A 27,985-nucleotide genomic window follows, 5' to 3' on the forward strand; every position below is an offset into this window, starting at 1 on the left:
GACCCATTCATCTGAGTGTAATCCTGCCAAACAGATGTTCTTCCTTTATCAGTGGACATTCGCCAATTCGTTTTTTAAAATTTATTTTTATTTTATGTACATTGGTGTTTCGACAGCACCTATGTTTGTGTGAGCTTGTTGGATCCCCTGGAACAGGAGTTACAGACAGTTGTGAGCTGCCATGTGGGTGCTGGGAATTGAACCTGGGTCCTCCGGAAGAGCAGCCAGTACTCTCTTTGTTTTGGTTTTTCGAGACAGGGTTTCTCTGTGTTGCTTTGGAGCCTGTCCTGAAACTCTCTCTGTAGACAAGGCTGGTCTCAAACCCACAGAGACCCGCCTGCCTCTGCCTCTCGAGTGCTGGGATTAAAGGTGTGCGCCACCACCGCCCGGCTGCAGCCAGTGCTCTTGACCACTGAACTATCCCTCCAGCCCCCACCAGTTTCATGTTCTAAAACCAAGAATCGCGGTGTCATAAAATAGGCTAACATTTACAGTGTGCTTGAAGGCACACATCTTATGTGTTCCCTCCTCAGTCTTAGTCCTGTCTAAGATGATGATGACAGCACGGTGATTTTAACTTCTTTTTTGAAATAGGTCTGGCTGTGTAGCTCAGATCCATTTGGAACTCACTATGTAGTGTAGGCTGGTCTTGAACTCAAATAATCTGTCCTCAGCCTTCCTAGATCTTGGATTATGGAGAGCTCGACCAAACCCGATTACAATCTTATCACATTCATTTCTGCCTGGCTGTGCACACCTGTGCATGTGGGAGGGCAGGTGCACAGCTGTGGAGGTCAGAGGATGCTCTCAGGATTCAGTTCTCTCCTCCCATCTAGTGGGCTCCAGGGACTGAGGGCTGGTGTCCGTTTCGGTGGCCAGTACTTTTACCAGATAAGCAGTTTTGCTGGTTCAGACATAAATTAAAAGAGGAGACATGATGGGGTGTCCCACCGATGGGGTGCCACACCCGAGTAGTTTGGCAGGGATTTTAACTTCCGAGCTCTGGTCTAGAGTCTCGGATTACTATGGAGTTCTGTTTTGCCAAGAAACTCGATAGGAGGTACAAGCATCGTAGCTTAAGAAGTTAAGTGTGTGCATTTTTGCCTTTGAAGCCAGGTATTGCAAACAGATCCAATGTGGTACAGGTTTTGCAATCACACCGAATTGGATCATGAGAACGCGTTTGCTCACTATTAAAGGAGTCTAAAGGTATTTTCTTCTGAAGAAAGTCCATGCACGCGATTAAACCTTCCATCATCACCTGGCCCGGACTAGGGATGGAGGCAGGCGCGTCTGCCCCAGCTGGTCACCAGGGGGCGCACGAGGCCCCCTGCGGCGAAGACTTCTGGGAGGCAGCTCCAGACCGCGCGTGCGTGCGTGCCTCGTTCCCGGGCTCGCGATTGGGCCTTTCAGGCTTCGGACCCCCGGTGTGCGCAGGCGTGGCAGAGGCAGCTCGCTGGCATCTTCGGAGCGATGGCTGCTAAGAGCTTCGTTTCCCGCCACAGGGACTCGCTGCGATTTTTGAATGGCTTCTTGGCCGGGGCCGTCGTGGGCGCGGCGGGCGCGGGGCTGACGGTGCTGCAGCTCCTCCGGCGTCGGGACGGCGAGCCGCACGGTGAGTCTGCGGGCGGGCGCCATCCCCCGGCCTCTGCGGGCTCCCACGTCACCGCCCTCCGTCCTTAGCGCCAGCTCGAGCTGAGACTCTGTTTGTTCTCCACCTTAGGTGCAGCACAGTGCCTGATACAGAGTTGGCCTTCAGTAAGTGTCTTAGTTTCTTTTCCTGTAGCTGTGACAAGCAAATACCCGACGAAAGCCGTTTAAGGGAAGGGTTCATTTTTGCTCCCAGTTCGAGGTGCAGCCCCTATTATGGCGGGGAAGGACCTTGAAGCAGCTGGCCACACCGCTTCCACAATCAGGAAACAGGGACGAATGCCTGCTGCCGCTCGGCCCCCTTTCCTTCATACAGTATGGGATTCCCAGCCAGGGAATGACCCCGCCCACAGTTAAGCTGGGGGTTCCCACATCACTGAGTGCTACCATGATTATCCCCCCTCCCGCATAGGCATCCCCAGGCCTGTCTCAGGTGATTCTGTCTAGATTCTATCAAATTGACATTAGCCCTCAGAGCATGTGTGTCTGAGGGAGTTTCTGTGAAGACTGACTGCCCAGTCTTCAGAGTACGTAAGTCCTTACGTTCCCCCGGGGGCACCTACAGGCCCCGCTCATCCCAGGACGTGTTGAACAACCAGCTTTGATACTTACCACTGTGCTGGAGGACATCCCCTGGGAAGTCATGGGGAGCAAGAGGAACTGGTAACCGGCTCGGTGTTAGGAGAGAGCTCGTTTTTTTTTCCCCCACTAAGAGAAAGTACCAGGTTCCCAGTCTTTCCTTGGATTAAAACATGGGGGAAGTGTCAGTGAGGAATTGTTTAGCTTTTTCTTTTCTTTTTTGAGGCAAGGTCTCATTGTGACCCAGCCAGGCATCAAACCTGTTGGAGTACCAGGTGTGTGCTCCCACGCATGGAGTTATGCTTTAGAAAAATGAAAATGAATATATAGCCTGGCAGATGAGATACCACGATGATGAGAAACTACAGTTATGGCCATTTTTGACTCCTTAAGTACGAAGCCTCTTTCCCATCCAGTTTTATCAGTGACTGGTAGCGTTGACGTGATGGTTTTCCTTTGCGGTCTCCTTATAGTTTGAGGTGCAGACGGATTTGGAAAGCTAGTAAGATGGGTCCTTGTTTATTTTTGGCACCAAGAATTAACTAGCACGTGCCCAGCGCTGTCACTGAGCTGTGCCCACCTCCACCCTGCACACCTCTCGCCAGGCCTTTATTTGAGAGTTCTGAGGTTGGCAGCGCATCCCTGTAAACTCAGGTAGAGGCAGCAGGGACAAAAGTTCAAGGCCTGCCTGGACCACAGAGCCAGTTCACAGTTAGCGTGAGCCATGCAGCGAGACCCTGTATCAGACTGAAACATGGAAGGATCGGGAATGTGGTCCTTTTCTGGAATTCTGCCTAACATGAGCGAGGACCCTGAGTTCATTACCCAGCACCAAAACCAAATACATAACCCCTAGAGTTGAGGCTTATGGTGAGTACACAGCAGACCGTAGGCAGGGGATTTTGCTGACCATTTTCTCTGACTTAATAAATCACTGCAAAAAATGAGTTCGTATTGTTAGATCCTCCTGCTCCTCAACCCTGGGAATCACTCCCTGCTGAGACCTTTGAGCCATTTGCTTTTAGCTACCACTGTTGTCTTGATAGTTGTTTGTTCTTAGTAAGAGTCACTAATTACTTGTATTTTATTCACCCCCCCTCTTTTTTTTAATTTTCTTTTTCTTTCTTAGAATCTGCAGAAAAAGTTGTCTTGGAACAGTTTGGATTTCCTCTGACCGGAACAGAGACCAGGCGCTACACTAACCATGCCTTATCTTATGATCAGGCAAAACGGGTGCCCAGATGGGTCCTTGAGCATATCTCGAAGGACAAGATCGTAGGTGGGTGCTTGGGACAGAGTGCAGGTACTGATGGGAGCAAGGGGATGGTTGAGGATATTTTCAGCCGTGGCATGTCACAGCACACACTGAAAATGATGCTTATTTTCCTCTCTGATTAAATGGGTCAAGTTTAATCTCCAAGGAGCCCAAGATCCTTCCCAGCTGTTTCAGGGGCTGAGAACACCCGTGTTTCAATATTGAGTTTCAAGACCCCATCCTAAATATTGACGCAGTGAGCATCATCTTTACCTCAACAGGCCTTTTTTTTTTTTGGCTTTGGAGCCTTTCCTCACAGGCCTTTTTTTTAAGCACCCACTAAGTGTGCTCACGGTGGTACAAAGCTCTGGGCGTATAGCCATGACTTGAATAGATGGTTTTATTATTTTTTTTTGTTTTTGTTTTTTTGAGACAGGGTTTCCTCTGTGTAACAGCCCTGGCAGTCCTGGGACTCACTTTGTAGATCAGGCTGTCCTCGAACTCAGAGATCCGCCTGCCTCTGCCTCCTCAGAGTGCGCCACCACCTCCCACTGTCCTGTGGCGTTGTCCTGAAGGCGATCCCTCAGGGACAGCATTGTTGGAGAAAACTACTCCCTCTCCTAGTAGCCCTCAGCGAGAAGTGGAGCTTTGTGGCGCCCCTCGCCCCTCTGCTGGGGTCTTTGTCTGGTTTGAGCCTGTGCAGCTCTTGCCCATGCTGTGCGTGACACGACAGTCCCTTTTCACGTTTATTCCGTGGTGGAGTTTTCTGTCCCCTCACCACCTCCTCGTTTTCACTGGTCCTGCTGTCCAGTGTGGTTTCTTCACTGAAAGGCCAGAGTCCAAGTGTGAGAACCAGCCTGTCCTAGACCAAGGCTTGCTCAGATGAAATAGCTCAACTATTTTAGGAGCTTGAGACTTGCATGTGGTCCCCAATACCTGAAGGGGTACCTTCTTACAGTAGTCTACTTGCCTGTCTTAGAGGACCTACTGATAAGTATTATGTGTGTTTTTTCTTCAGGTGACGCAGACAGAAAACATTGTAAATTCAAGCCTGATCCCAGTGTCCCTTCAGCCTTCAGTGCCCTCAATGAGGACTATGTTGGAAGTGGCTGGTCACGAGGACACATGGCCCCAGCAGGAAATAACAAGTTTTCCAGTGTAGGCACACTTTTGAGAGGATGAGGATATGTGGCTGATGGTCTAGGGACCAGAACATAAAGCTTGAGAATGTCTGTGTCTGTCTGTCTGTCTCTTGCCTCTGAAAACTAAATTCTAAATGTAAAGGGGGCGGAAAAGCCATTAGGGGCTCAGCTACTCATTCTTATTTTTAAAAGTTTGAGAGCTGTAGAAAAACTGAGACAAAGTGGTAGTGCCAGGCTGGGACCTCAGTGGTGGCTGGGACCGCAGTGGCGGCCAGGACCGCAGTGGCTGCCAGGCTAGGACCGCGGTGGTGGCCAGGCTAGGACCCAGTGGTGGCCAGGCTGGGACTGCAGTGGTGGCCGGGACCGCAGTGGCTGCCAGGCTGGAAGCGCAGTAGTGGCCAGGACCGCAGTGGCGACCAGGCTGGGACTGCAGTGGCGTCCAGGCTGGGACCGCAGTAGTGGCCAGGACCGCAGTGGCGGCCAGGCTAGGGCCGCCCTTGAGGGATGGGTATGGTGATGGCAGCTGGTGATTGCAGTCACTGAAACAGCTTTGTGTCTGTTGGTCAGATATGCCACGGGAGTGGGTTTGTGGTGGCTTGAAACTGGGAGAAAAGGACATTTTCTCTGCCACTTTTGAACTAAATGTTTTGTTGTTGTTGGTTTTTGTACCTTAAATAAAATCCCAGAAAGTTGACCTTTCCTCCAGAAGTTACTCTGCACTTTCTTTGGAGACTTTTAGTCATTGGGGCTCATAACCATGCTTTTGGATGATACAAATGCTGGGAGAAGCCAGGCACATTGAACTATTTACATTATAGTTCTTATTTTTTATTGTAGTTGATACTTTTATTATTTGAGTCAGTTTCATGTGGTACAGGCTATCCTGGAGCCTGGTATGTAGCTTAGGTTGACCTTGGGTTCCTGATCCCCTGCTTTCACCTTTGAAGCGCTGGTATGATAGGCATGTGCCACCGTACCCAGCTTATAGTCTTTTAAAAAATTAATTTTTGGGCTGGAGAGATGGCTCAGAGGTTAAGAGCATTGCCTGCTCTTCCAAAGGTCCTGAGTTCAATTCCCAGCAACAACATGGTGGCTCACAACCATCTGTAATGAGGTCTGGTGCCCTCTTCTGGCCTGTAGGCATACACACAGACAGAATATTGTATACATAATAAATAAATAATTTTAAAAAAATTAATTTTTTTTGAGAAAGGGTTAGTCTTTTTTTTAAATTAAATTTATTCTGCATATATTGTGTGTGTGTGGGTGCGTGTGTGCATGAATTGTATGTGGAGGCCAAAGGACAACTTGTAGAGTTCTTTCCTTTCACCTTTTTGTTAGTTGTGGGCACCAAATTTGGGGTAACAAGCTCATGGGGCAAGCACTTTTACCTGCTGAACAATCTCACTGACCCTGGGAATTGTTATATTGCATGACAGAATTCTCTGTCTTGGAATATTTACGCCTTTGTTTATCTAAGCAAGTCTCAGTGGGTTGGGATGGGGATGGGTGGCAGAGTGGGTGCTGGCCTGAGCGGATTCCAGCCCTGATGAGTGGTCCAGTAGTTCTAGCTGTAGAGATGAGGTGTTAATTTGGGGCTGTCAGCATCTGCTCCTGGAGCCTTTGAAGGGAAGGCATGCTAGAATAACATGCTGTTTTCTTTTCTTTCACAGAAGGCCATGGCGGAGACCTTCTACCTTTCTAACATCGTGCCTCAGGATTTCGATAACAATTCTGGCTACTGGAATAGGTAGGTGTGATGAGACTGTTGGGGTGTACGCGCTGTCTCTCGCTTTCCAGATGCTCTCCTGGCTGAAAGGCCCATCCCTTTGCTGTGTCTTCTACGGGAGCACAGCCTTGTACAGGAGCACAGCCTTGTACGGGAGCACAGCCTTGTACGGGAGCACAGCCTTGTACGGGAGCACAGCCTTCTACAGGAGCACAGCCTGTCTCTTTGATTGTTCACTTCTGTTCAAGTCAGGTTTTGAGAAAAATGACTCAAAATAACATTCCTGACAGTAGCTGAGCCACGTGTCCCGGGAAGGCACTTTAAGTTTCTAAGCTTTTTAGGGGAGGCACTGTCAATTACCAAGGCTGGCCTCCTGCTTGGGATTCTCCTTCCTTGACCTTGAAAGTCCTGGGGTGGCAGGTGTGAACCAGCACACTGCCTGTTTCTGAACTTTGCGAGAGAAAGGTTTGGTGTGGTGCAGTTCAGCACGGCCATTAACCATTTTAGTGGTAGAAACCAGAACATCTGAGCCTTCTGCTTTCTTTTGACATTGTTACATTCTGTCCTGTGGTCTCAGCAGGTAATGAGACCAACACTGGTTGAGGTAGTTTCAGGCAGGTGTGCTTTTCCTGTATTTTACGGTTCAGAATAAGGCTGGAAGTGTAGTTCGTCGACAGACTGCTTGCTTCAAATGGGCAGGGGCCGTAGCTTTCATCCTTAGCACCAAAGGACCAAAACCAAACAAACAAAAGAGAAAATAAAGCTGGGGAGACGACTCAGCACTTAGAGCATGCTTGCTCGTCTAGAGGGTCAGAGTTCAGTGTCCAGAATCAGCGTGATGGCCTGTGACACTAGTTCCATGAAACCCAATGTCCTCTTCTGGCTCTCACGTGTACACTTATATACATGCAGGTAACACTCACATAAAAAGATAAATAAATTAAAAAAAATAAGCATTAAGAAAATGCCCTATACTTAAAAACCCAGGGCCAGAGAGGCAGCCCAGTGGTTAAGAGCCAGTGTTGCTCTTGCAGAGGACAGGAGTTTGGTTCTCAGCTTCCGTACCAGCTAGCCCACAGCCACCTGTGATTCCAGCTAGCCCACAGCCACCCGTGATTCCAGCTCCAGGGCTTCTAACACCTCTGCCGGGCTCTGTGGCACCTGCACCCCTGTGCTTGTATGCAAACACAGACTCACAAAAACCATGAGAGGAGTCTGTAAAGACCAGTAGTTACCAGTCACGCACATCTGCTGCACCGTGTATCCTAACCTCTACCACCTGCTCAGATTATAATAGATGGCATCATACTTTATATTTTTAGGAGGAAAGAATTGTTTTAAAATGTAACCCACAATACCATTGCACTTAAATGTGCAGTATCTCTGGTACCAGCTTGACGGTGCTTGTTCCCCCAAGTGTTTGCTGCTGTTGGGATCCAGCTAAGGTTTAGATTTAACTCGTGGATCCTCTCACTCCCTTGTATAGCTCTTCCTTCCAGCTTGTTGAAGCTCTGGGATGTTCTTACCCCTTCCCATGTTGTGTTGCTGATTGCACACCTATGGGGGCCCTTTACATTTCTTTTCCCTGGGGAGATCTTTGTAGAGAGGAGAGCTTTACCTTGTAGCTGGGCATTTGCACTGTGAAAGAAACAGAGAGGAATGGTGGCAAGAGCTGCCATCTCCTTTAGATCCCAGCCAAGTGCATTATAAAAAGTGCATATTAAGAGCCTGGTGGTGTCACACTCCTTCAATCCCAGCACGGAGGCAGAGGCAGCCTGGTCTACAGAGCTAGTTCCAGGACAGCTAGGACTGTTACACAGCAAAACCCCGTCTCAAAAATCAAAAAACAAAACCAAAAGTGCTTATCACTACCATGTTGATTGTGCTGTGGACCTGTCTCTGCCCCTAGCATTGTGCTGTATAGATGGCTTCCACGGGAGATAGCTGCCACATGGGGCGGCCAGAACCTAACAGTTCCTGTGGTAAGCTAGGTCGGGGAGTCTGTGTTCCTCGTCTCTTCAGTATTTTAGGACACATTCTGGTGACAAGTGACACTAGCCTGACCGTGTGGTTCCGTCAGTCTTTCAGGATCAATTTTCTAGAAACTGCCATGGTTCAGATGGGATAAGCATGCATAGCTGCAGTCTTGAAATGGTGTAGGCAAGGCTGGTCTCTAATTTGTACAGACCCTCCTGCCTCTGCCTCCTGGGTACTGGACTAAAGGTGTACAACATCATGCCTGATTTGATATATTTTTTAATAGTTTGAAATTCAAAAGACTGCTTTAAATTTTTTTTTTCCAAACCAGGGTTCTTTGTGTAGCTCTGGCTGTCCTGGAACTTGCTTTGTAGACCAGGGTGGTCTTGAACTCAGAGATCCACCTGCCTCTGCTTCCCGAGTGCTGGGATTAAAGATGTGTACCACTACCTCCTGGCTTAAAAAATACTTTTTTTTAGACAGGGTCTCACAGTATAGCCTTCTCTGGTCTGGAACTCTTTGTAGACCAGATTAACCTTGAACTCATAAGAGATCCAATTGCTTCTGCCTACTTGGTGCTGGGACTAAAGGTGTGTGCCACTACAGGTATCCCTAAGTTAATTTCTTAAATGAGATAGATTCTTGGTATCTTTCCTAAGGACTGGGTGACTTGTTGCTTTCTTTTTTTTTTAAAATTTATTTATTATGTATATAGTGTTCTGGGCACCAGATCTCATTACAGATGGGTGTGAGTTATCATGTGGTTGCTGGGAATTGTACTTGGGACCTCCGGAAGAGCAGTCAGTTCTCTTAACCTCATGGTTGTGGAGCCATCTCTCCAACCCAGACTTACTGCTTTCTTACATGTATGCATGTAAACATATAACATGTTTTGATTGTTTTTCAGGATAGAAATATATTGTCGTGAGCTGACGGAGAGATTTGAAGATGTTTGGATAGTATCAGGACCTTTGACCTTACCTCATACTAGTGATGGGAAGAAAACAGTTAGTTACCAGGTAGGAACTTGTAACATTCGTGCTTATGTTATTTCACGGACTCGTAATCTCATTTGATGCTCTGCTTTTTAATTTCATTTGTTCAGCTTTATTTTCTGGGCACCTGTTAGGATTATAGGAGTACAGGACGCAGTGATCCTTGACTTCAAGATGCTTTCGTACAGGAAAGGGAGACACTCAATACCCAACTCTGTTAGAGTTTCTTTTTTTAGTGAAGACACTGGGATACTTGCGGACTGCAGGAAGCAGACCAAGTGTGTGAGAAATTTTAATGACGTAGAGACATGAGAGACCGTAAGTGCTGTTGTGGGCATCTTACAGTAGTGCAGTAGCAGGGCTGAGTGCTCTGCCGACACCGTGTGCCTGGAGCTCCTCATGGACTGCGCCAGGAGGATGGGTGTGTGGTCCACAGCGTAGGGAAAAAGGTGGACATGCATTTGGACCCTCAGTCTGCCTAGACCGGATGTGCCATGCGGTTTCAGCACCGAACGCCTTCATGTTTGGTCCCCAGGACAGCCTACTTCACTCTCCTTAAAGTTATGCTGGGGACTTCTTTTGGTCATTATGTTCAGTCATTTTTTTTTAATTTATTTTTTTATTTTTTATTTTATTTTTATATGTCCAGTCATTCTTAATGGTGGTGAAGTAAGGCAAAAAAAATTCGTTCTTTAAGACTAATCTGTAAGGCAGCGATGGCACACACCTTTAATCCCAGCACTTGGGAAGCAGAGGCGGGCTGGCTCCAAAGCTACTGAGAAACCTGGTCCTGAGAAACCAGAAAAAGAAAGACTAATTTGTTTCAGTTTTCTCTTCTGACCAAATTGCTAATTTAATTTTAGTATTTATTTATTTTTAAATAGTCTTAGAATTTGCCAGGCAGTGGTGTTGCACACCTTTAATCCCAGCACTCAGGAGGAAGAAGACGGTGGATCACTGAGTTTGAGGTCAGCCTGGTCAACAGAGTGAGTTCAGGACAGCCAGGGCTACACAGAGAAACTCTGTCTTTAAAAAAAAAAAATCTTAGAACCAAAATGCTTAGAACTGCCTGTTATTTTTGTTTTCGATATAATTATACTTGTCTTTGCCTAGATCCTCGTACTCTCACTACCAAAAAGGTTGGTAACTATAAGCCTGAAATTAGTTTTACTTAGGTTTTGATTTATGAAATTGAGAGATTTATATAAATAGCTTGCTGTGTAATAAAATTTTACTCAGTATAAAAGGAAAATTAACTCTTAATTAGTTTTTGTTATTTAAAACAATTTTTAAATTTAAATATATTTGGATCATAGTCTTTCTCTCCCCCAGGTTCTAGAGCATCTCCCCTCACTACCCACCCGACTTTAAGTTCTTTCTCAACAGACAAAAACCTAATCCAACAACCCTCCTCCCCCCAAACCAAGACAGCACCCAAAAAGATAAAAAAGCAGACCAAACCCATAAATATGCATGTACAGTGGCATGGTGCTTCTGTTACCTGTGTTGCTCAGATGCGGTAGTGAACAATGAATGTTTTATGGTTTGCTCTTCTCACTGAATATGACTTTCTAGACTACAGGGGCTGACTGAGAAGCAAAGGACAATGGCTCTGGGCTCTGATTGTTCTTCATGGACGGGCTCTGTGGGAGCCTTCTCAGCTTGGTCGATCACCTTCCTGGACCTGGGGGGAGTTGGGAGGACCTTGGACTTAGCATAGAGTGGGGAACCCTGATGGCTCCTTGGCCTTGAGAGGGAGGGAGGGGAGGTATGGGTGGAGAGGAGGGGAGGGAAGGGGGAGAAGGAGGGGAGAGAAAGGGGAGAAGGAGGGGAGGGAGGGGGGAGGAGGAGGGAAGGAGATGGAAATTTTTAAATATAAAAAAAAAAATAAACCATGAGAAAAAAAAAAAAAAAAAAAAAAAAAAAACGTGTGCCCTACTTTGTGCCGAGATGGCTTAGAAGCAGTGATGGAGGCTTTTAGCCACAAGCAGATCTTGCTTTCTAAAAATCACCTCTTGGTAAATGGCCCCAGCACTTTAGAGAAGCGGCTGGTTCCCTCAGAGTCTGTGCAGGGAAAGTACAAAAATGGAGCATCTCATACTCAGGAAAATGGCCTGTCGGGAGGACAGAGGAGGGGCTGGAAGGAGCGCCTGCCTACCATATCTGACTGAATAGGAAAGCCAAGAGGAGTGTAACCCTCTGGGATTAGGTCAGAATACCACAGGCGAGTAAACACACAGGTTGCAGAGGACATTCCTGACTGGTGTCAGCCAGGGAATTGGCAGGAGTGCAGCTGTCACAGCAACCAGTGATTCAAGCAGAAATCATCTGTGGATGTCAGAGTGTGGGCAGCAGTTCTGTGAGGAAAGGAACACTTCCCGTCCCCTAGTCATTCAATGGGGAGAAAGTCAAAAGGGGAGAAGTGGTAACTTTACCTTCCTAACCTGAGGACCAAGGCTGGCATCTCTAGCAGGGGGACTTAGAGAAGTTGGCACTTCTGGGTGATGTTTGGAGGAGAAGATAGGTTTCTGCAAAAACGCGTGACGTTCAGTCCCATTGTGTGGAAATAGTGGGTGGAGCCCAGGGGAGGACGTTATAAAACACTGTGCTCATCACAGAGAGGGGCCATGTCATGGTTGGGGACCCATCTGCTGACCTTGAGTCATGAGTCCTGACTGAGACGTGAAGACAAAACCTACAGTGTGGTCTTAGAGACAGAGAACAAGGCTACATTTGAGGTCTGGAGACTGGTTCTGGTCGTTGGTCTGTGGCTGTAAGTGAATGTCTCTGTAAGAAGACAGAGTGTCCTGGAGGACCAAGGAGTGGGTCTGTGTCTTAGTTTAAATAAGTTTAGGGACAACAGACAAGAGAATGATAAAGAGATCAGGAAACTTGTAACAGTTGGTAGGCATAGGACAGTGGGTGGAGCTCTCAGATCATTTGCAAAGTCTGTGTGAAATTCAGAATTGAAAACACGGGAGGATGCTGCTGTGCCTCTGGTTATGCGGGAGTGCGTGTGTCATCAGTGACTGGTTACACTGGAGTGTGTGTGCCATCAGTGACTGTGGTTACACTGGAGTGTGTGTGCCATCAGTGACTGTGGTTACACTGGAGTGCGTGTGCCATCAGTGACTGTGGTTACACTGGAGTGCGTGTGTCATCAGTGACTATGGTTACACTGGAGTGCGTGCGCCATCAGTGACTGTGGTTACACTGGAGTGCGTGCGCCATCAGTGACTGTGGTTACACTGGAGTGCGTGCTCCATCAGTGACTGTGGTTACACTGGAGTGCGTGCTCCATCAGTGACTGTGGTTACACTGGAGTGCGTGTGCCGTCAGTGACTGTGGTTACACTGGAGTTCGTGTGCCGTCAGTGACTGTGGTTACACTGGAGTGCGTGCTCCGTCAGTGACTATGGTTACACTGGAGTGCGTGCTCCCGTCAGTGACTGTGGTTACACTGGAGTGTGTGCTCCATCAGTGACTGTGGTTACACTGGAGTGTGGCTGTTCATTTATCAGTGGATGACGTTCAGGGTGGTCAGTCACCTGAAGGGTTTCTAGAGACTCCTCTGCACCCAGGGATCAGATTCGTGAGGTCAGTCAGGGTCAGCTTCCCGAAGGGTGGATTTTGAGTGAAGGTCTTGTTTTTTTTTTTAATATTTATTTTTTATGTATACAATGTTCTGTCTGTGTGTATGTCTGCAGGCCAGAAGAGGGCACCAGACCTCATTACAGATGGTTGTGAGCCACCATGTGGTTGCTGGGTATTGAACTCAGGACCTTTGGAAGAGCAGGCAATGCTCTCAACCACTGAGCCATCTCTCCAGCCCCTTGGTTTTTGTTTTTTATCTTAAAGCTTTGTCTTAGGTCCTTCTCTGGACTTCTGAGCTTGTATCATTCCATGTTTCTGTTACTTTATAGGGCCTACTAATCTTTGTTTGTTTGAGACAGGGTTTCTCTGTGCAGCCCTGGCTGTCCTGGAACTCACTCTGTAGACCAGGCTGGCCTTGAATTTAGAGACCTGCACACCTCTGCCTCCAGTCTGGGATTAAAAGCTTGCTCCACTACTGCCTGGAGGAATGCATATTCTTATCTCAGCTTCAGCACTTTCTGGCGTGTTGTGGTGTTGGTGGAGGCTGCTGTTCATTTGTTCCCAGCTGCCCAGACCCGAAATAATCACTCAGAAACTATATTATTTGCAATACTATTTAGCCAATAGCTTAAGCATGTTTCTAGTTAGCTCTTATATCTTAAATTAACCCATTTCTATTAATCTGTGTATCAGCCCGTGGCTGTGTCTTACAGGGCAAAGTCCTGGCCTCTGTCTTCTCCAGCAGCTACATGGCTTCTCATTGACTCTGCCTATTCTTTCTCTACATTTATCTGCTTGGAATTGCTGCCTTGCCCTATTCTGCTAAGCCTCTGGCCAAGACAGCTTTATTCATTAACCAATAAAAGCAACATTTACACTGAAGGACTGCCCACACCACTGGCGTTTCTCCTTTTGCATTCCTGTCTAGCCCTGTTGTTTGGTTCTGATAAAAATATAAAACCAGCTTTTACAGCATTGCATGTGTGAGTCATGTGTTTGGATCTATAGGAAGTAGGTATAATTCTGTGCCATTTTGTGCCCCCTGAAGACAGACAACAGAAACAGAATGGGAGGTGAGGGTGAGGGAGCCACAGGTGCTGTTTCTAAGAATGTGTGACACACTTTTATTTTCTGTTTCGGATGGTTCAGGTCATTTAATGTCATACTCTTTAAAAAGAGAAATCAGCTTTTTAAGATATTATTCTTGGACCCCTTTAACTTTCTGTTCCTTCCCCAGCTTCCTCCTCCTCGTCTTTCATTCAGTGTGTTTATTTATTGCTTTACTTTTAAAGACAGTTTTGCTGTGTTGCCTAGGCTGTTCTGGAATTGCTGGGGTGAAGCAATCCTCCTGTGTTAGCCTCCCAAGCAGATGGGACTACAGGTACACACCATGTACCTAAGCTATTCCGCATCTTTTTAAGCATCCAGTGTATACCTGGGACAGCTCTAGGGTGCTTCTCATCCAGAGTAAAAGGCGAACAAGGGCCTTCAAAAACCAATGGTAAAGGATGGTGGAGGAGGGAGATAAAGTAGGGTTGGTCACTTGGGGTGAGTAACACCTGTGCAGAAACCTAATTAAAGGGAGAGAGAAGCCGAGCTTGGCAGTCAGGGAATGGCACTCTGGGCAGTGTGACAGCAGCTGGTGGGTCAGGGAAGATGGGGAGAAGCCTGGACTGTGTGGATACAGGATGCTCCTGCAGGGTTTCCATCAGGAGAGTGGTGTAATCTGGTTTACATTTGCAAAACCTAGTTTGACTTGCTGCTTGTGAGAAGAACAAGTGGGAATAGGAGTTGACAGTCGAGTGAGGGGCTAGTGGAGCTCTGAGAGAAAATTGCTCCGTGCAGGGGTGCTAAGGCGGAGGCTCCTGGGGCTGTTCAGGGGAGGAGGAAGGAGTCCAGTCACATTCAGTCTGAGATGAGCAGAGATAGAGTACGCTTTGTCATTTTGAGATTTGATGACCACTCAGTGATGCTGAGTAGGCAGGATGAGTGAGTTTGGACCCCAGAGGTCAGGCTTGGTGTCTAGATCAGCTTGGAAGTCGTTAGCACACACATTTTAAATGATGAGATATATGAGTATAGATGGGAGGGACAGTTGAAGGTCTGTACCCTGGTAGTCAGGCCTCAGAGGTCTGACGAATGTGATCACGTGTCAGAAAGTGGGAGAGGAGGCAGGAAGAAAAACAGGAGGGTGGCCCTAAGCTGACGGCATATTTCAAGGGGAATGGTACTTTGGTGATGGGTGTGCCATTGGTAAACTCAGGAGCAGTCTTTGTTATTGTGTGCTTTTTTACACTTAGCTTAGATCTACTTAGTTTTAAGTTCCCCAAGCCCTTTTCTGATATTCTCTTTTGTGTTATGTGGGGGTTCAGCCTCAGTTTCTGGAAGAGGCAATATAAGTAAGCTTTCTAGTCTTTGCTTATCCTAAACTCTAGGAATAGGGTTCCAGAATCTGCATAGCTGTCAAGCTCCCTAGGGAGCGTTACATGGACCGGCAGATTTAAGAAGTGTTCCTTTAGAGATTGTTAGCTTCATCCTGGAGGCAGAACAAGGCCATTGCTTTGTGGCACAGTAAGTCTCCCCAGGAGCCCTGCTCTGAGGTCTGATGACAAGCTGACTCTCGAGTCTTCGTTCTGCTGCTGTTTGCTTGTCGTGTGTGTTCAGCACATTTATTTTTAGCTCCTTATAGTGGGTGGAGAGAGCCCCAAAGAGTAGAGCGGAATTCTGTACCTTAGTGCTCACTGTTTGGGAGGCCTTTCTGTGTCTTCTGAGGAGGGTGTGTGTGAACCCTGGTCACCGTTATGCGTCATGTGTCTACACGGAAGTTGAGTGTTGACAAGACTCCATCCTCTGGTCATCTAGTTTTTGTCTTCCTCAGAGACCTGCCTTGTGACTTCTAGTTTAATGGACTTCTTATTTTCACTAGTGGATTTCTCTTTAATAATATAGGTTTAACTAGTTTGGGTGTTCTTTTTCAGATCAAACTTGATTCCAACTAAAAATTTAAACCCGAAACTCCTTAGTGTATCTGTTAGCATGAGGGCAGGATATCGTCTGTTAGTAGTTTAATTAGGAAAAGAAAATTTTGCTATTTTAAGAATTTAGTTGGCCCCCATCTCTAACACAGAGGGTATCTTCAATTGATAACCACATGCAAATGAAAATTTAGTTTTCTCCATGGAGTTCACTGGGGAAACAAACTGCTCGTAAGGGTGGGCTGCATGCCCAGGGGTAGTGGCCAGCCAGGAACAAAACTGTCCCGTAATGTCATGTGTGGGCTTTTAGAAAAATTATCTCATTTTAAAATTTTATTTATATTTTTCCTCTCTCTTTTTAATTCTCAAGTTCTTTCATATATAGTATGTCTTCTAGTTTTGTGTTATTCCGGGATTCCTGAGTGTGAGGATGAGTGACTCTGAATCTGTTTCTCGTGCCTTCTCTTGGGCTCTTCCTTCTGTCTGTTTTGTCCTTGTGGTGGTGTGGGAGAAAATGGCCCCCAGGCTCACAGGGAGGGACACTATTAGGAGGTTGTGTGGCCTGCTGGAGTAGGTCGGTGTTATTGCAGGAAGTTTGTCACTGGGGGCGGGCTTTGAGGTCTTAGATGCTAAAGCCAGGCCCAATGTGGCTCACTCTCCTTTCCTGTTGTCTGTGGATTCAGATGTAGAACTCTTAGCCACCTCTCCAGCACCATGTCTGCCTGCGTGCCACATGCTTGCCACCATGACCGTAATGGACTAAACGTCTGAACTGTAAGCCAGCCCCAATTAAATGTCTTCCCTCATCAGAGTTGCCCTGGTTATGGCGTCTCTCCACGGCAACAGAGACCTGACTAAGCAGCCTGTTCCAGCGAGTAGTTTTGTTTTGTCTTCTTATTCCTTAGAAACTTGTTTGTTTCCCTTTTTTAAAGATTTATTTATTATGTACAGTGTTTTGCCTGCAGGCCAGATAGTACACCAGATCTCATTACAGATGGTTGTGAACCACCATGTGGGTGCTGGGAATTGAACTCCAGGACCTCTGGATGAGCAGCCAGTGCTGTTAAGCACTAAGCCGTCTCTCCAGCCCCGCCTGTTTGTTTTCTAATGAGAGTCAGAAAGGAGGTGGATCTGACTGCAAGGGGAGGTGGGGAGGAGCTGGGAGCAGAGGGAGAGAGGGGACCATAGTCAGAATGCGCTGTGTGAGGAAAAGCTATTTTCTTCCTCCCTCCCTCCCTCCCTCCCTCCCTCCCTCCCTCCCTCCCTCCCTCCCTCCCTCCCTCCCTCGCTCCCTCCCTCCTCCCTCCCTCCTCCCTCTCTCCTTCTTTCTCCCTCTCTCCCTCCTTTCCCCTCCCTTCCTTCCTTCCCTCCTTCCTTCCTTTTTTTTTTTTTTTTTTTTTTGAGACAAGGTTTCTCTGCATATCCCTGGCTGTCCTAGAACTTACTCTGTAGACCAGACTGGCCTCAGACTAATAGAGATCCGCCTGCTTCTACCTCCCAAGTGCTGGAGTTAAAGTTGTATACCACTACCTCCTGCTAGTAATTTTCAATAAAAGGAAAAAAAATAACACCAAAAAAAATTTAACTGAGTAAAAAAAATGCATTTGTGTTTATGCATAGATGCATATGTGAGCATGTCACTAAGGAATTTCACTAAGGAAAGCACATTTGAGGGAAGGTGAGGCTGGGAGGGGCTGTAGGGGTGGCAGGGGGAGTGGGGAGAAGCATCTGTGCTGAGAAACAGTATGTCTATGTAGAAGAAGCAGAAGAGATGAAGGGCTGGGCCTGGTGGCAGAAGCCTGAATGTCCAGACAAGAAATTCAGACAGTTCTAGCATGTGAACCATCAATTAGAACCATCAATTCCAATTGAGCATTTGTGGTCCAGTGATGTCTTTTAATGCTGTTTGGAAGGGGACACACATTGAGCAGCTCTTGAGAGCAGCCTGTTCCTCTGAAGGAACAGTGTGAACCTTGAGCTCCGTCTCCATGGGGTGCTTGGCAGTTAGGCATGACGATTCTGGATCACATGGCCGTGTAAGGAAGGCTTGCTACTTGTTTTCAGCCGTACACACTCTGCCTCGGGAGCGCATACCACACCGATGTGGGGTACCTGGGTCTGTTGTGCAGGCACTGGGGCATGTATGTGCTTAAACTTTGGAGAGGTGCAGCAAATGAGCTGGCGTCTAGGGAGGCCGTTAGACGAGGCCTCGCGTAAGGACCCTCGCCCTGCTGTCGCTCTGTCCTCACTACAGCCCTTACCAAAATGAGGCTTTGTTTCTTTCCACTCAAGAAACCGAGGATTATAGGGAGGCAAACCCAGGCCTCACAGGTTGAGATTGATGGGGGAGACGCAGACCTGGATCTGTCTCTGCACACTTGATGCTCTCTCAGCGGCATCCTTGGAGGCTCTTGCAGTGGCACAGGGGCGGCCGAGCGCCTGCTGCAGAACATAAGTCCATCAGCAGTGGGAGCTGCTCTGGGCGGAGGCCAGGAGTATCTGCTAGCATACAGAAATAACAAAATGGGCCAAGAGGGTTCCTTACAGCCAGGCAGAAATGTCCACTAGAATCTGGGGGAGTGGATCACAGCACCCTGGACCTTGAGTCCGGGTGAGCCTCAGGGAGGTTGGTAGCAGTGATGTTATCAGAAGTGAACCATCTGACAGCTCAAATCAGAGTCATCCTTAGCAGAGCCAAGCTGCCATGTGCTTTCTCTGAGGTGTCCGTTGCAAGAGAGCCTGAGTCCAGATGAGTGGACCATACCTGAGGATTTGGGCTGGAACGTTGTAAATGACCTGATGCGAGGTGGAGTTTGAGCAGTGTCTAACAGTCTGCCCTTCCCTGCGGGGCGCAACCCAGATTTCTGCCAGTTCCTCCTAGGGAGGAAGCAAATGGGAAATCTGTTCCTGGAACCTGGAAGTCCAGGGAAAGTTTGGTCATTTATGTGTCTGCCCACTGCCTGGAGTAGTGTCCAATAAGTGGAGGCTCTATTTAGTTTGAGCTGCCTTACCAGCAGGTGTCTTCTGGCTTTGCCGTAACACAGGGCACCACCATTCCTGTGACTTCACTTCCCCATGTCTCCTCGCGTGTTCTTCCTGTCCTAGGTAGGGATTGAGTCCGTTTTCCAGACTACCATGTTTCTTTCATGTGATTGGCATTTTAAGGGCGTGGTCTCTTGATGTGTTGTGGTAGTTTTATTTTTGGTCTGACGTCTTCCTTTCTTGTCTTGTTGGGAATGGTGTCAGGAAACACATTTATCTTAAGAACTTTACTCAAGACACAGCAACTCTGTGACAGTACAGATAGCAGGCTGAGCCTGTGTTGTTTCTTGCCAATTTCTTCTGGAACTGGGGGGGTTCTTTGTGGTTATGACAGGGTTGGGTTGTTATTTCTGTCTCTTAGAAGGAGGAAGCAAGCTCCGGGCAGTAGATAGGAAATAACCAACTTAGATGTGAGCCCATCTTACAACTGTTCTGTGTGTTGTATTTTCCGGTTGCTTCCAGCTGGTTGGTTTCCAGTTTTTGTTGGCCCTGACAAGAGTCCAGGGTCCCTGAGCCATCTGATAGCAGTGGCGGTCTCTTCTAAAAAGCGTTTTTATGCCAAATCTTCTGTGAAAAGGTTTGTTGCTGATGTACTTATACTATATTCAAAGCTTGGTTCGTGTTAAGCTATACAGACAGAAATCCTTTGTCCACAGTCACTTGTGTTCAGCTTGATTCCTCCTCCTGAAACCTGCTCTTGACCTTGAACGGGTCTGATCTTGCTGGAGCCCATGTTTTCCCACTGTCCCTCTGCAAAAACTGTTGTTTGAATCACATTCTCTATAAAAAATATTTTTTATAGGTCTTGGGATTTTGAGATTGTTTATGTTAATTGTTTTGAGCAGGGTCCCATGTAGCCCAGGCTATCCTTGAACCCCTGATCCTCCTTCCTCTACCTCTCTAAGTTCTGACCTCAAACTCTGCCTCCCGGGTGCTGGGATTAAAAGCGTGCAACACCACCACGCGGCTATAAATCTTGGAAACAGTGGGTTTTGAATTTCCAAACAGGCGCAGCCTCTTAGATGTGCTGAGAACAAAGCAGACTGACTTGGACAAGATAACAAGTTGCTTTCATTTCCTTTTTCTTCTTGGTTTTCCAAGACAGGGTTTCTCCGTAGCTTAGGAGTCTGTCAGTAGTTGTTTTCTCTTTGTTTTTAGAGACAGAGTTTCTCTGTGTAACAGCCCTGGCTGTCTTGGAACTAATTCTTGTAGACCAGGCTGTTCTCAAACTCACAGAGATCCAGCTACGTCTACCTCCCTTAGTGCTGGGATTAAAGGCGTGTGCCACCGCTGCCCTGATTTCATTTTCTGCTTGTAGGGAAGGCCGTGACTAGAAGAGTCACGTGTTGTGGCTCTGATCAGGACCAGGGTCAGGATTGAGATGGAGCTGAGTGATGGAGAGTGCCCTCAGGACGGCAGCACCAGAGGTTCTTTAGCTTGTGTGCGTTTGAGAGATCCCAGAACTATAGAAATGGCACATTTCCATGCAGTAAGACCATGAAATGTAAAATGTCAAATGTTTATGCCTTTTGCTGGAATGTAAGGAACTCAGTTAAAAGTTCTGGTTGGCAACCAATGTACGTGGCCAGTTAAATATTTTAGAAAGTAGCCATTTGTCTGTGGACAGGAGCCTTTGAGATGCATATTGTAAAATGGATGTATAGACGGCTCGCCAAGGAGCTGGAGGTGCTTGGTGCTTGTGCTGTGTTGCAGTGACATGGAAAGCCCACCAGGTGGCACCAGTAATTTGCTTACCAACTGTGTTCCCAGCCACCATGCATAGCCTTTGAAGCTCATTTCAATTTATACCCCTTTGAGAATATGGCTCCATAGTCATTATGCCCTTAGTTCTGGTCCCCAAGCCCCCTTATCATCATTATCCTTCATCTTTTAGCATCTGGCCACATTTTGCCCGTAGGGTGAGCTGTGGGCATTGGCTCCTTGAGCAGAGTTGCTGTGCCCCTCCCTTTTACTTTTAAAAGGAGATACATAGTCCAGGCTGGCCTATGTGAGCAGCCAAGGGTGACCTTGAACTTCTGATCATCTTGCTTCCACCTGAATGCTACGATTAGAGGCTCACGGCCAGGTCGTTAGGGGATGCTCCTGGGGCTGTGTGAGCAGGTGTGAACATGCAGTAGCTAAGCAGGTGTGAATGTGCAGTAGCTTTCCTTCTCGTCCCTTTGCTAGGACGAGCTCGCTTGTCTGGTGGCACAAGTCACTCTTGGGGGTAAGAAATCTGAACCTGTGGACCGTGTGGTTTCATAAACCTCACTCCTACCGAGCCCCCACCACTTTCAGAATGTTCACAGACAGCTGGTTATGGATGTCATTCCTGTGGCTCGGTCTTCCCTGAAGTCCTGCTGTTGGCAGAGTGTGGCAGAGTGTGACAGACAGTAGATGGCCGTGGAGTTGTGGGCTGTGTGCCGTGTGAATAGCAGTTTGTAAAAACCAGAGAAGAACCCTTTTTGGCTCCGATCTCACTGTCTTATTTGAGCTTCTGACAGGGAACCTGCAGCTAGAACTGCCTGGTCAGGGGGAGATACGGGCCGAAGGCACACCGCAGGCAGGCCCTGGAAGGCACACCGCAGGCTTGTGTCATTTTATTGGGGACCATTAAGTAAATGGACGTTCAGCTTTTGTTTTTTAGGCAACAGATGAGGCTTTTAAGCACACGGGGAGAACATTTGAAGAGGTTTCATAATGTTATTTCATTAGTACGGCCAACCTACACAGCCAACGTGTTTTCTCTGCTCTGCCTTCCTCATCGTGTCTGATTTGACGACAGCTCAATTTAGAAGTTCAATGTCCGGTAGTCCAGGAACATTTGAAACTAAGCAAAAGCAGTTGCATGTGCTTACTGTGAAAAGGTGAGCTGCTATCGAAGTGATCTAGAAAGTTCTGTTGACATGGCAGCTGCTGGTGAGTTTGCTAAGCCAGGGCTGTTTTTATTATGAGAGCTGAGACTCTGAAGCCAGCAGCTTTGGCTTTTCCTATGTAGAGGGACAAAAACTCTGAATTGGAGATAAGGAGAAAATAGCATCGTTTTCCCCTGAAAACTTAGCGATTCCCCGTGGTGCCCTTCCTCCTCTGTCCTGCTCTTTGGGGTAGCATTACTTTAAAGACTGGTTGGAACTGGCCTGCTCGGGACCTGTCTTTGTTTGACTCTGCATTGGGGTACACTGAGGCTGCTCACAAGAGGTTTTCTGGTAATGCATCTAAGACGTGGGAACAAAACCTTGGGAACTCTTGGCACAGGTCAGTGCCACTAATCGGGCTGCTTTGTTTTTAGGTGATCGGTGAGGACAACGTGGCCGTTCCTTCACACCTTTACAAGGTGATTCTGGCTCGCAGAAGCCCGGAATCTACGGAACCGCTGGCACTGGGGGCCTTTGTGGTGCCAAATGCAGCTATTGGGTTCCAGCCCCAGTTGACTGAGTTCCAGGTGAGCTTGCAGGACTTGGAGAAGATGTCAGGTCTGGTGTTCTTCCCCCATTTGGACAGAACCACCAACATCCGGAACATTTGCTCTGTGGACACCTGTAAGCTCTTGGGTTTCCAGGAGTTCACTCTGTACCTAAGTACAAGGAAGATCGACGGAGCCCGTTCTGTGGCCCGACTGGAGAAGGTCCTGGAAACTCTGAAGAACTCAGGGGTCGAACCTGACGATTACTTTCTGAGTCGCTATGAGAAGAAGCTAGAGGAACTGAAGGCTAAGGAGCAGGTGGACCTCCAGCAGGAAAAGCTGTCCTAGTGTCTGGGTGTGCGCTGAGCCCTGTAGTGAGCGGGCCTTCCCTCCCCAGGCATACTTATTTTAGAGAAATGATGGAATCCTGACTAAACATCCCTCCAAAGACTTACTAGTTCAAAACTTAAACCCTAGGATCTGAGTTGGTGGAGGTGGCTTTTAGAATTCCTCACCTATCCTGTCCAAATACACTGATGATGTACTTTTTGCTTCTCCCCACACGATCCCGATGTCCTTCTGTCTGTCTGTGCTCTGTAAGCAGTGCTTTGCTTGCGTTGTCTGACTGAGCCTCTGTGCAGAATCCTCTGTTCCCATTTTACATGTGGGGATGTTGAGCATCTTCCCTGTTGGTATTCTACAGAAGTGCTCTCCGAGCTAAGAGGTTGGATGGAGTTTGACTCCAGTATATCCCTATGTGTAGGCGGAGGCTGCTCGTCTGTTTCCTAGCCGCCCAGCCCCGAAATCACACAGAAACTGTATTAATTGCAATACTGCTTGGCCAATAGCTTAAGCATATTTCTAGCTAGCTCTTACATCAAATTAACTCATTTCTATTATTTTATATTTTATCACGAGGCTGTGGTTTTCCGGTACCGGTGTGCGGGCGTCTTTCTCCTTCCGTAGCTACATGGCATATCTCTGAGTCCGCCTTCTTTCCTCTTCAATCTGCTTGGAATTCTCGCCTTGCCCTATTCAGCACTGCAATAGGCCCAAAGCAGCATCTTTATTAACCAGTGGTTTTCACAGCATACAGAGGGGAATCCCACATCACCTATGTCCATGGGTATTCCTGGGCCGAGGCTGTGCTTGCTGAGAAGGTTCTGTCTCTGCTGTCTCCTCAGGCAGGCACACTTTAATACCTGAGTTGGGAAGAAGAGAGCAAAGATGGAAATGGTTTGTGGGTTTAACCAGAGCCTGCGATTCCCTCCAGGGATCCCATGGGGCCAGATAGGCTTGTTTCTTCCTTCACTCGGGGCGTTCCAAAGGAGCCCAAGAAAGGTGTGTGCTGAGCCACCAGGTGCCCGTGGTCCTGCTGTCTACCAGGCCAGCACACCACTGGAGGTAGATCCTGGGCCACTCCTGTGGGAGGGGCAGCTGTCCGTCTTCCTTGACTGATCTTGTGGCTTACAGTCTTGAGCTGTCCTAGGTGTAGATAGTCCAGTGCCTTCCAGGCGGAAGGACGTGTCTGGTTCTGCCACTCGGCTGCTGTCTTCTGTCTTCCTCCGCTGATCTGTGGCTTACAGTCTTGAGCTGTCCTAGGTGTAGATAGTCCAGTGCCTTCCAGGCGGAAGGACGTGTCTGGTTCTGCCACTCAGCTGCCATGTTCCGAGCAGTGGAATGGGGGCGATCTTTGAGGTGTTGTGTGCCGCTGATAGAAATGCTCCGGGTTTACAATAAAGATAAGGCATTGGTTGACCCTGTTCTGCTCTTTCATTTGAGTAAAGAGAAAAAGCTGGGTAGGACACTGTAGCTGATTAATGTCATTCTGTTTTATCTTACTGTCCCCATTAGCTTGTGCCAGTCCTTCTAAGGATAGAAAGCCAAAATGTCACTGTGACCAAAAAAATCTGTTACTTTGTCTCCTCAGAAGAGAGGTGATGGTGGGGCCTGGGTGTTTCTCCAGGAGCCCCAGGGGTGGGCACTTAATGGACTATGTCCTGGGTTCCTGCTTGAATCCATGCAGCTGAGCCCCTCTCTGTTCTGCTTGCTGGCCCGACTTACTGGTGGTCTTGGGTCGCTTCCCTCACTTCTGCCTCTCCTCCTGGATGGTGAAGAATCTTGACTATATCAGTATTTATTTCCTATGAAGTATTTCCTGGTTATTATGAAAAATAGAGATTAAAAAAAGTAACATCACAGTGTGCCGGGGCTCATTCTTTTTCCTTTTGAATCTTTTTATGACTGTTTTCTTATATGCATCTGTGCCTGCAGCATGAGCACCTGTTGCCCACAGTGGTCAGAAGAGGTCACTGGACCCCCGGACATGGAGTTGCAGATGGTTGTGAGCCACCTTGTCAATGCTGGGAACTGAACTGGGGTCCTCTGCAGGAGCAGCCAGTGCTCGTTAGCTCTGACCTCATTTTTTATGTGTAAAATTTACATTGGTGCACAACAGCAGGGCTTTAATTGTATGTCATTAAGAGGGCCCAAAACAAAGGGTTAGAACTCCCCTTTGGATCAGGTCATTGTGGCCTTCAGTGTAGCCGTCGATTTTTCTGGATTCCATTGTAGTAGATTCCTGGGCTTCACTTGAGTCAGAGACGTGATGTTGTGACCTGTCAAACTTGAGTGGGTTAGTTTAGCATTTTTTACCTTAGTGGGTTCCCTTGGGTTCTCAGGTTGAGCCTGGGCCACTGCCCTGTATACCATTTACCCTTCCAGCTCCTGGTCTGAAGGGATACACAGACTGGGAGGGCTCTGCTGTGGGAGGGGATTTAATCCTTAGTCTTTTTCAATTTCCTGTGACATCTTCAAGCTCTGGTCTCCGGATTGAGACTGCTTGACCAAAGCTAAGGTTACTAAGGTTAGGGAGAGGAGAGCCAGACCCCGAGCTACGTGCTGTGCTGCCGTTTCTGCACCTACACCTTAGACAGCCGGACCTCTGTCCTCCTGATCCTGAGGGAGTGGCTTCCTGTGGAGCTGTGCTCAGCTTGCCGCCTGACGCTGGGATGATCCTCTGTGTTGCTGTGTCACCTGTGTTCCCTGCCTCGTCTCTGAGGGTGTCGCTGAGCTCACTGCACTTGCTGCAGACTTCCTGTTGACAGCCTGTAATGGCGTGGAACCAACATATCCCCAGCCTGTGTGGTTTTGAAGGCTGTCAAACCCTGAGGAGGTGAGGCCTAGTGGCTGGAAGTAGGTCGGTAGAGGCAGGGTTTGAAGGTTATACCCGCTTTGGTTCTGGCATTGTCTGCCACCACGTGAACACCCTCCACCTCTTGCTCCTGCCTCGGCAGACAGCCATTCCTGCTGCCTTCTGGGCCATGGTGAACTGAAATTCCTGCAGTCGTAAAGCTCAAAGAAGCCCTTCCTGAAGTTGCTTCCTTCTGTCAGGAATTTATCAGTGACAGGCAGTACACGGCCCACCCTAGCCCCGAGCCCTGCCGACAATGGTTCTTCCTGCTTGGCCCTCAGCACTTTGCCTGTTTCTGTCTTGTGAGTCTTTACAACACACCTCTGTCTTTAAGCTCCCGAGCCTCACTCTAGTTTGTCCTGGTGGAGCTGATGGGGCTGGATTCACACAGGTGCATTTCCTGTACTCAGTAAAGTTACCAGAAAAGGCCAAACGGGGCTTTGCCCTTTGACCTGAACCCCATGTAATGGGTTTGGTTATGGGCACGGGCAGTGTGGGACCAGGGTTGCTCTGGCCCAAATGTCCAGAGTACCTCTAGGGGTCAGTATGGCCTCCTCTCCACAAGGGTCATTTGGGCTGAGCGGTGACAGCAGCTGTGGTGCCACCCAAAGCCCCACAGAATGTCTGACATGCTGGCGGTAGTCCTGAGGCCTGTCAGGAGAGCGGAGGTTACCTCATCCAGCAGGCTTCATGCTTTACTCCACAGAAACCTAGTAACTCTGTCCCTCAACCGTGTGTTCAGACATGTCCAGCCTGCAGAAATACAGAAGAGCATGGTGATTGTCCCTTCCCCAGTGTTCTGTCTCAACAGCTCCTCTCCACCTGGAGCCATTGAAAATTGATTTGTTGTCCCCACAGAAAGTAAGCTGAGGCATGAGAAGTCACTTTTTAATACTTGAACTTAATGTAGCCTAGGATTAAGGACATTCTATTATATTTTTGAACTGTGTTATTGAATCTAAGAACATTACCAAAATTCCTGCCAGGTTTGGTGCATGTCCGTAATCCCAGCAATTGGGGCACAGGGGTCATGTCAACCTGTCTGCATAAGAAGCTCCTGTTTGGGAGAAGGAAAGTTTATCAAGGGTCTAGTAGTTCCTGTTAAAGTTTGCCAAGTTATCCAAAATACCTCTTATACACATAGGCTTTAATTTGAAGTTTCATATTGTTGTATTTCATTTAATCTCGATTAATTAATCTCAATATCTAGGTCATGACCCCTTTGGAGCTCAAACCACCTTCTCACAAGGGGCTCCTAAGACTATTGGAAAACAGATATTTTTGTTACAGTTCATAACAGTAGCATTTTGTTGTTCTTCTTCAAAACAGGGTTCCTTTGTAGCCATTGGCTGTAGACCAGGCTGGCTTCGAACTCATAGGGACCCTACCTCTGCCACCCGAGTTCTGGGATTAAAGGCATGCGCCACTGCTGCCCAGCTAACTGTAGCAAAATTAGTTATGAAGTAGCAATGAAAATAATTTTGTGGTTGGGGTCACCATTGTAATGGTCTATTCTGTCCCTTTAAGAAAAAGCCTCTCCTTCCTCCCCACCCCCCCACCCCCGGCACCCACTGAGGCAAACAGATCTTCCTTCTGCTTCCTTTCCAGCTCTCTCCCAAAGAGGCAGCTTCTGCCTCTCTCACTTCTCCCTACTTCTCCCCTTCTCCCCACTGTTTCTCTTGCGCCTCTCTCTGCTCTTCCCCCTTCTCCCCTTACCCCCTTTCCCTTCCATAACCCACTAAATAAATATCCACTTTTTCTGCATGGTGTGTCTCTGTCTCTCACCTGTGCGGCTCCCTGCCTGGGACCCGCGGGGCCAGCGGGCCATTGGGGTAATGCACCATTTTATTTTAATCATAACCATAACATGAGGAACTGTAGTAAAGTATCGCAGCATTAGAAAGGTTGAGAACCACTGCTCTAAAGCAATTATCTACTTGATTTATATATATATGTATATGTGTATATGTACACACACACACACACGACAGGCCAGGCAGTGGTGGCACACACCTTTAATCCCAGCACTTGGAAGGCAGAGGCAGGCGGATTTATGAATTCAAGGCCAGCTTGGTCCACAGAGTGATTTCCCAAATAATCAGGACTGTTACACAGAGAAAAACCCTGTCTTGAAAACCCCCCCCATAAACAAACAAAAAAAATTTGTATGTATAGATAGAGGTAGATTTCTCAACAGCTCTCTTGAAATTTTGATTCACGATATCTGTTATGAGGTTGGAATTTGCATTTTAAGAAATTATTTTATGTGTATGGATGCTTTTGCTTGCATGTATGTCTGTGTCCCTTGTGTATGCCTAGCGCCCAAGGAGGCTGAAGAGGGCAGGTCCCCTGCGAGTGGTTGTGAGCCACCATGTGGGTGCCGGGACTCAAACTCAGATTCTTTGGAAGGGCAGCCAGTGCTCTTAATCACTGAGTCATCTTTCCAACCCCA

The 27,985-nt window shown here is 47.8% G+C and overlaps 1 protein-coding gene across 1 annotated transcript; it reads left to right on the forward strand.

The window, feature by feature from the left end:
* The first annotated feature begins 1,459 nt into the window (after nucleotides 1–1,459).
* On the forward strand, nucleotides 1,460–26,959 carry Exog (exo/endonuclease G). The gene is made up of 6 exons (XM_038322639.1): nucleotides 1,460–1,615; nucleotides 3,359–3,508; nucleotides 4,503–4,642; nucleotides 6,300–6,376; nucleotides 9,240–9,351; nucleotides 22,227–26,959. The coding sequence occupies exons 1-6, from the start codon at nucleotides 1,474–1,476 to the stop codon at nucleotides 22,686–22,688; spliced, it is 1,083 nt and encodes a 360-aa protein (XP_038178567.1). The 5' UTR covers nucleotides 1,460–1,473; the 3' UTR covers nucleotides 22,689–26,959.
* The last annotated feature ends 1,026 nt before the right edge of the window (nucleotides 26,960–27,985 follow it).

This window comes from Arvicola amphibius, chromosome 3 (genome assembly GCF_903992535.2).
Source record: "Arvicola amphibius chromosome 3, mArvAmp1.2, whole genome shotgun sequence".
In the NCBI taxonomy this organism is placed as follows: domain Eukaryota; kingdom Metazoa; phylum Chordata; class Mammalia; order Rodentia; family Cricetidae; genus Arvicola; species Arvicola amphibius.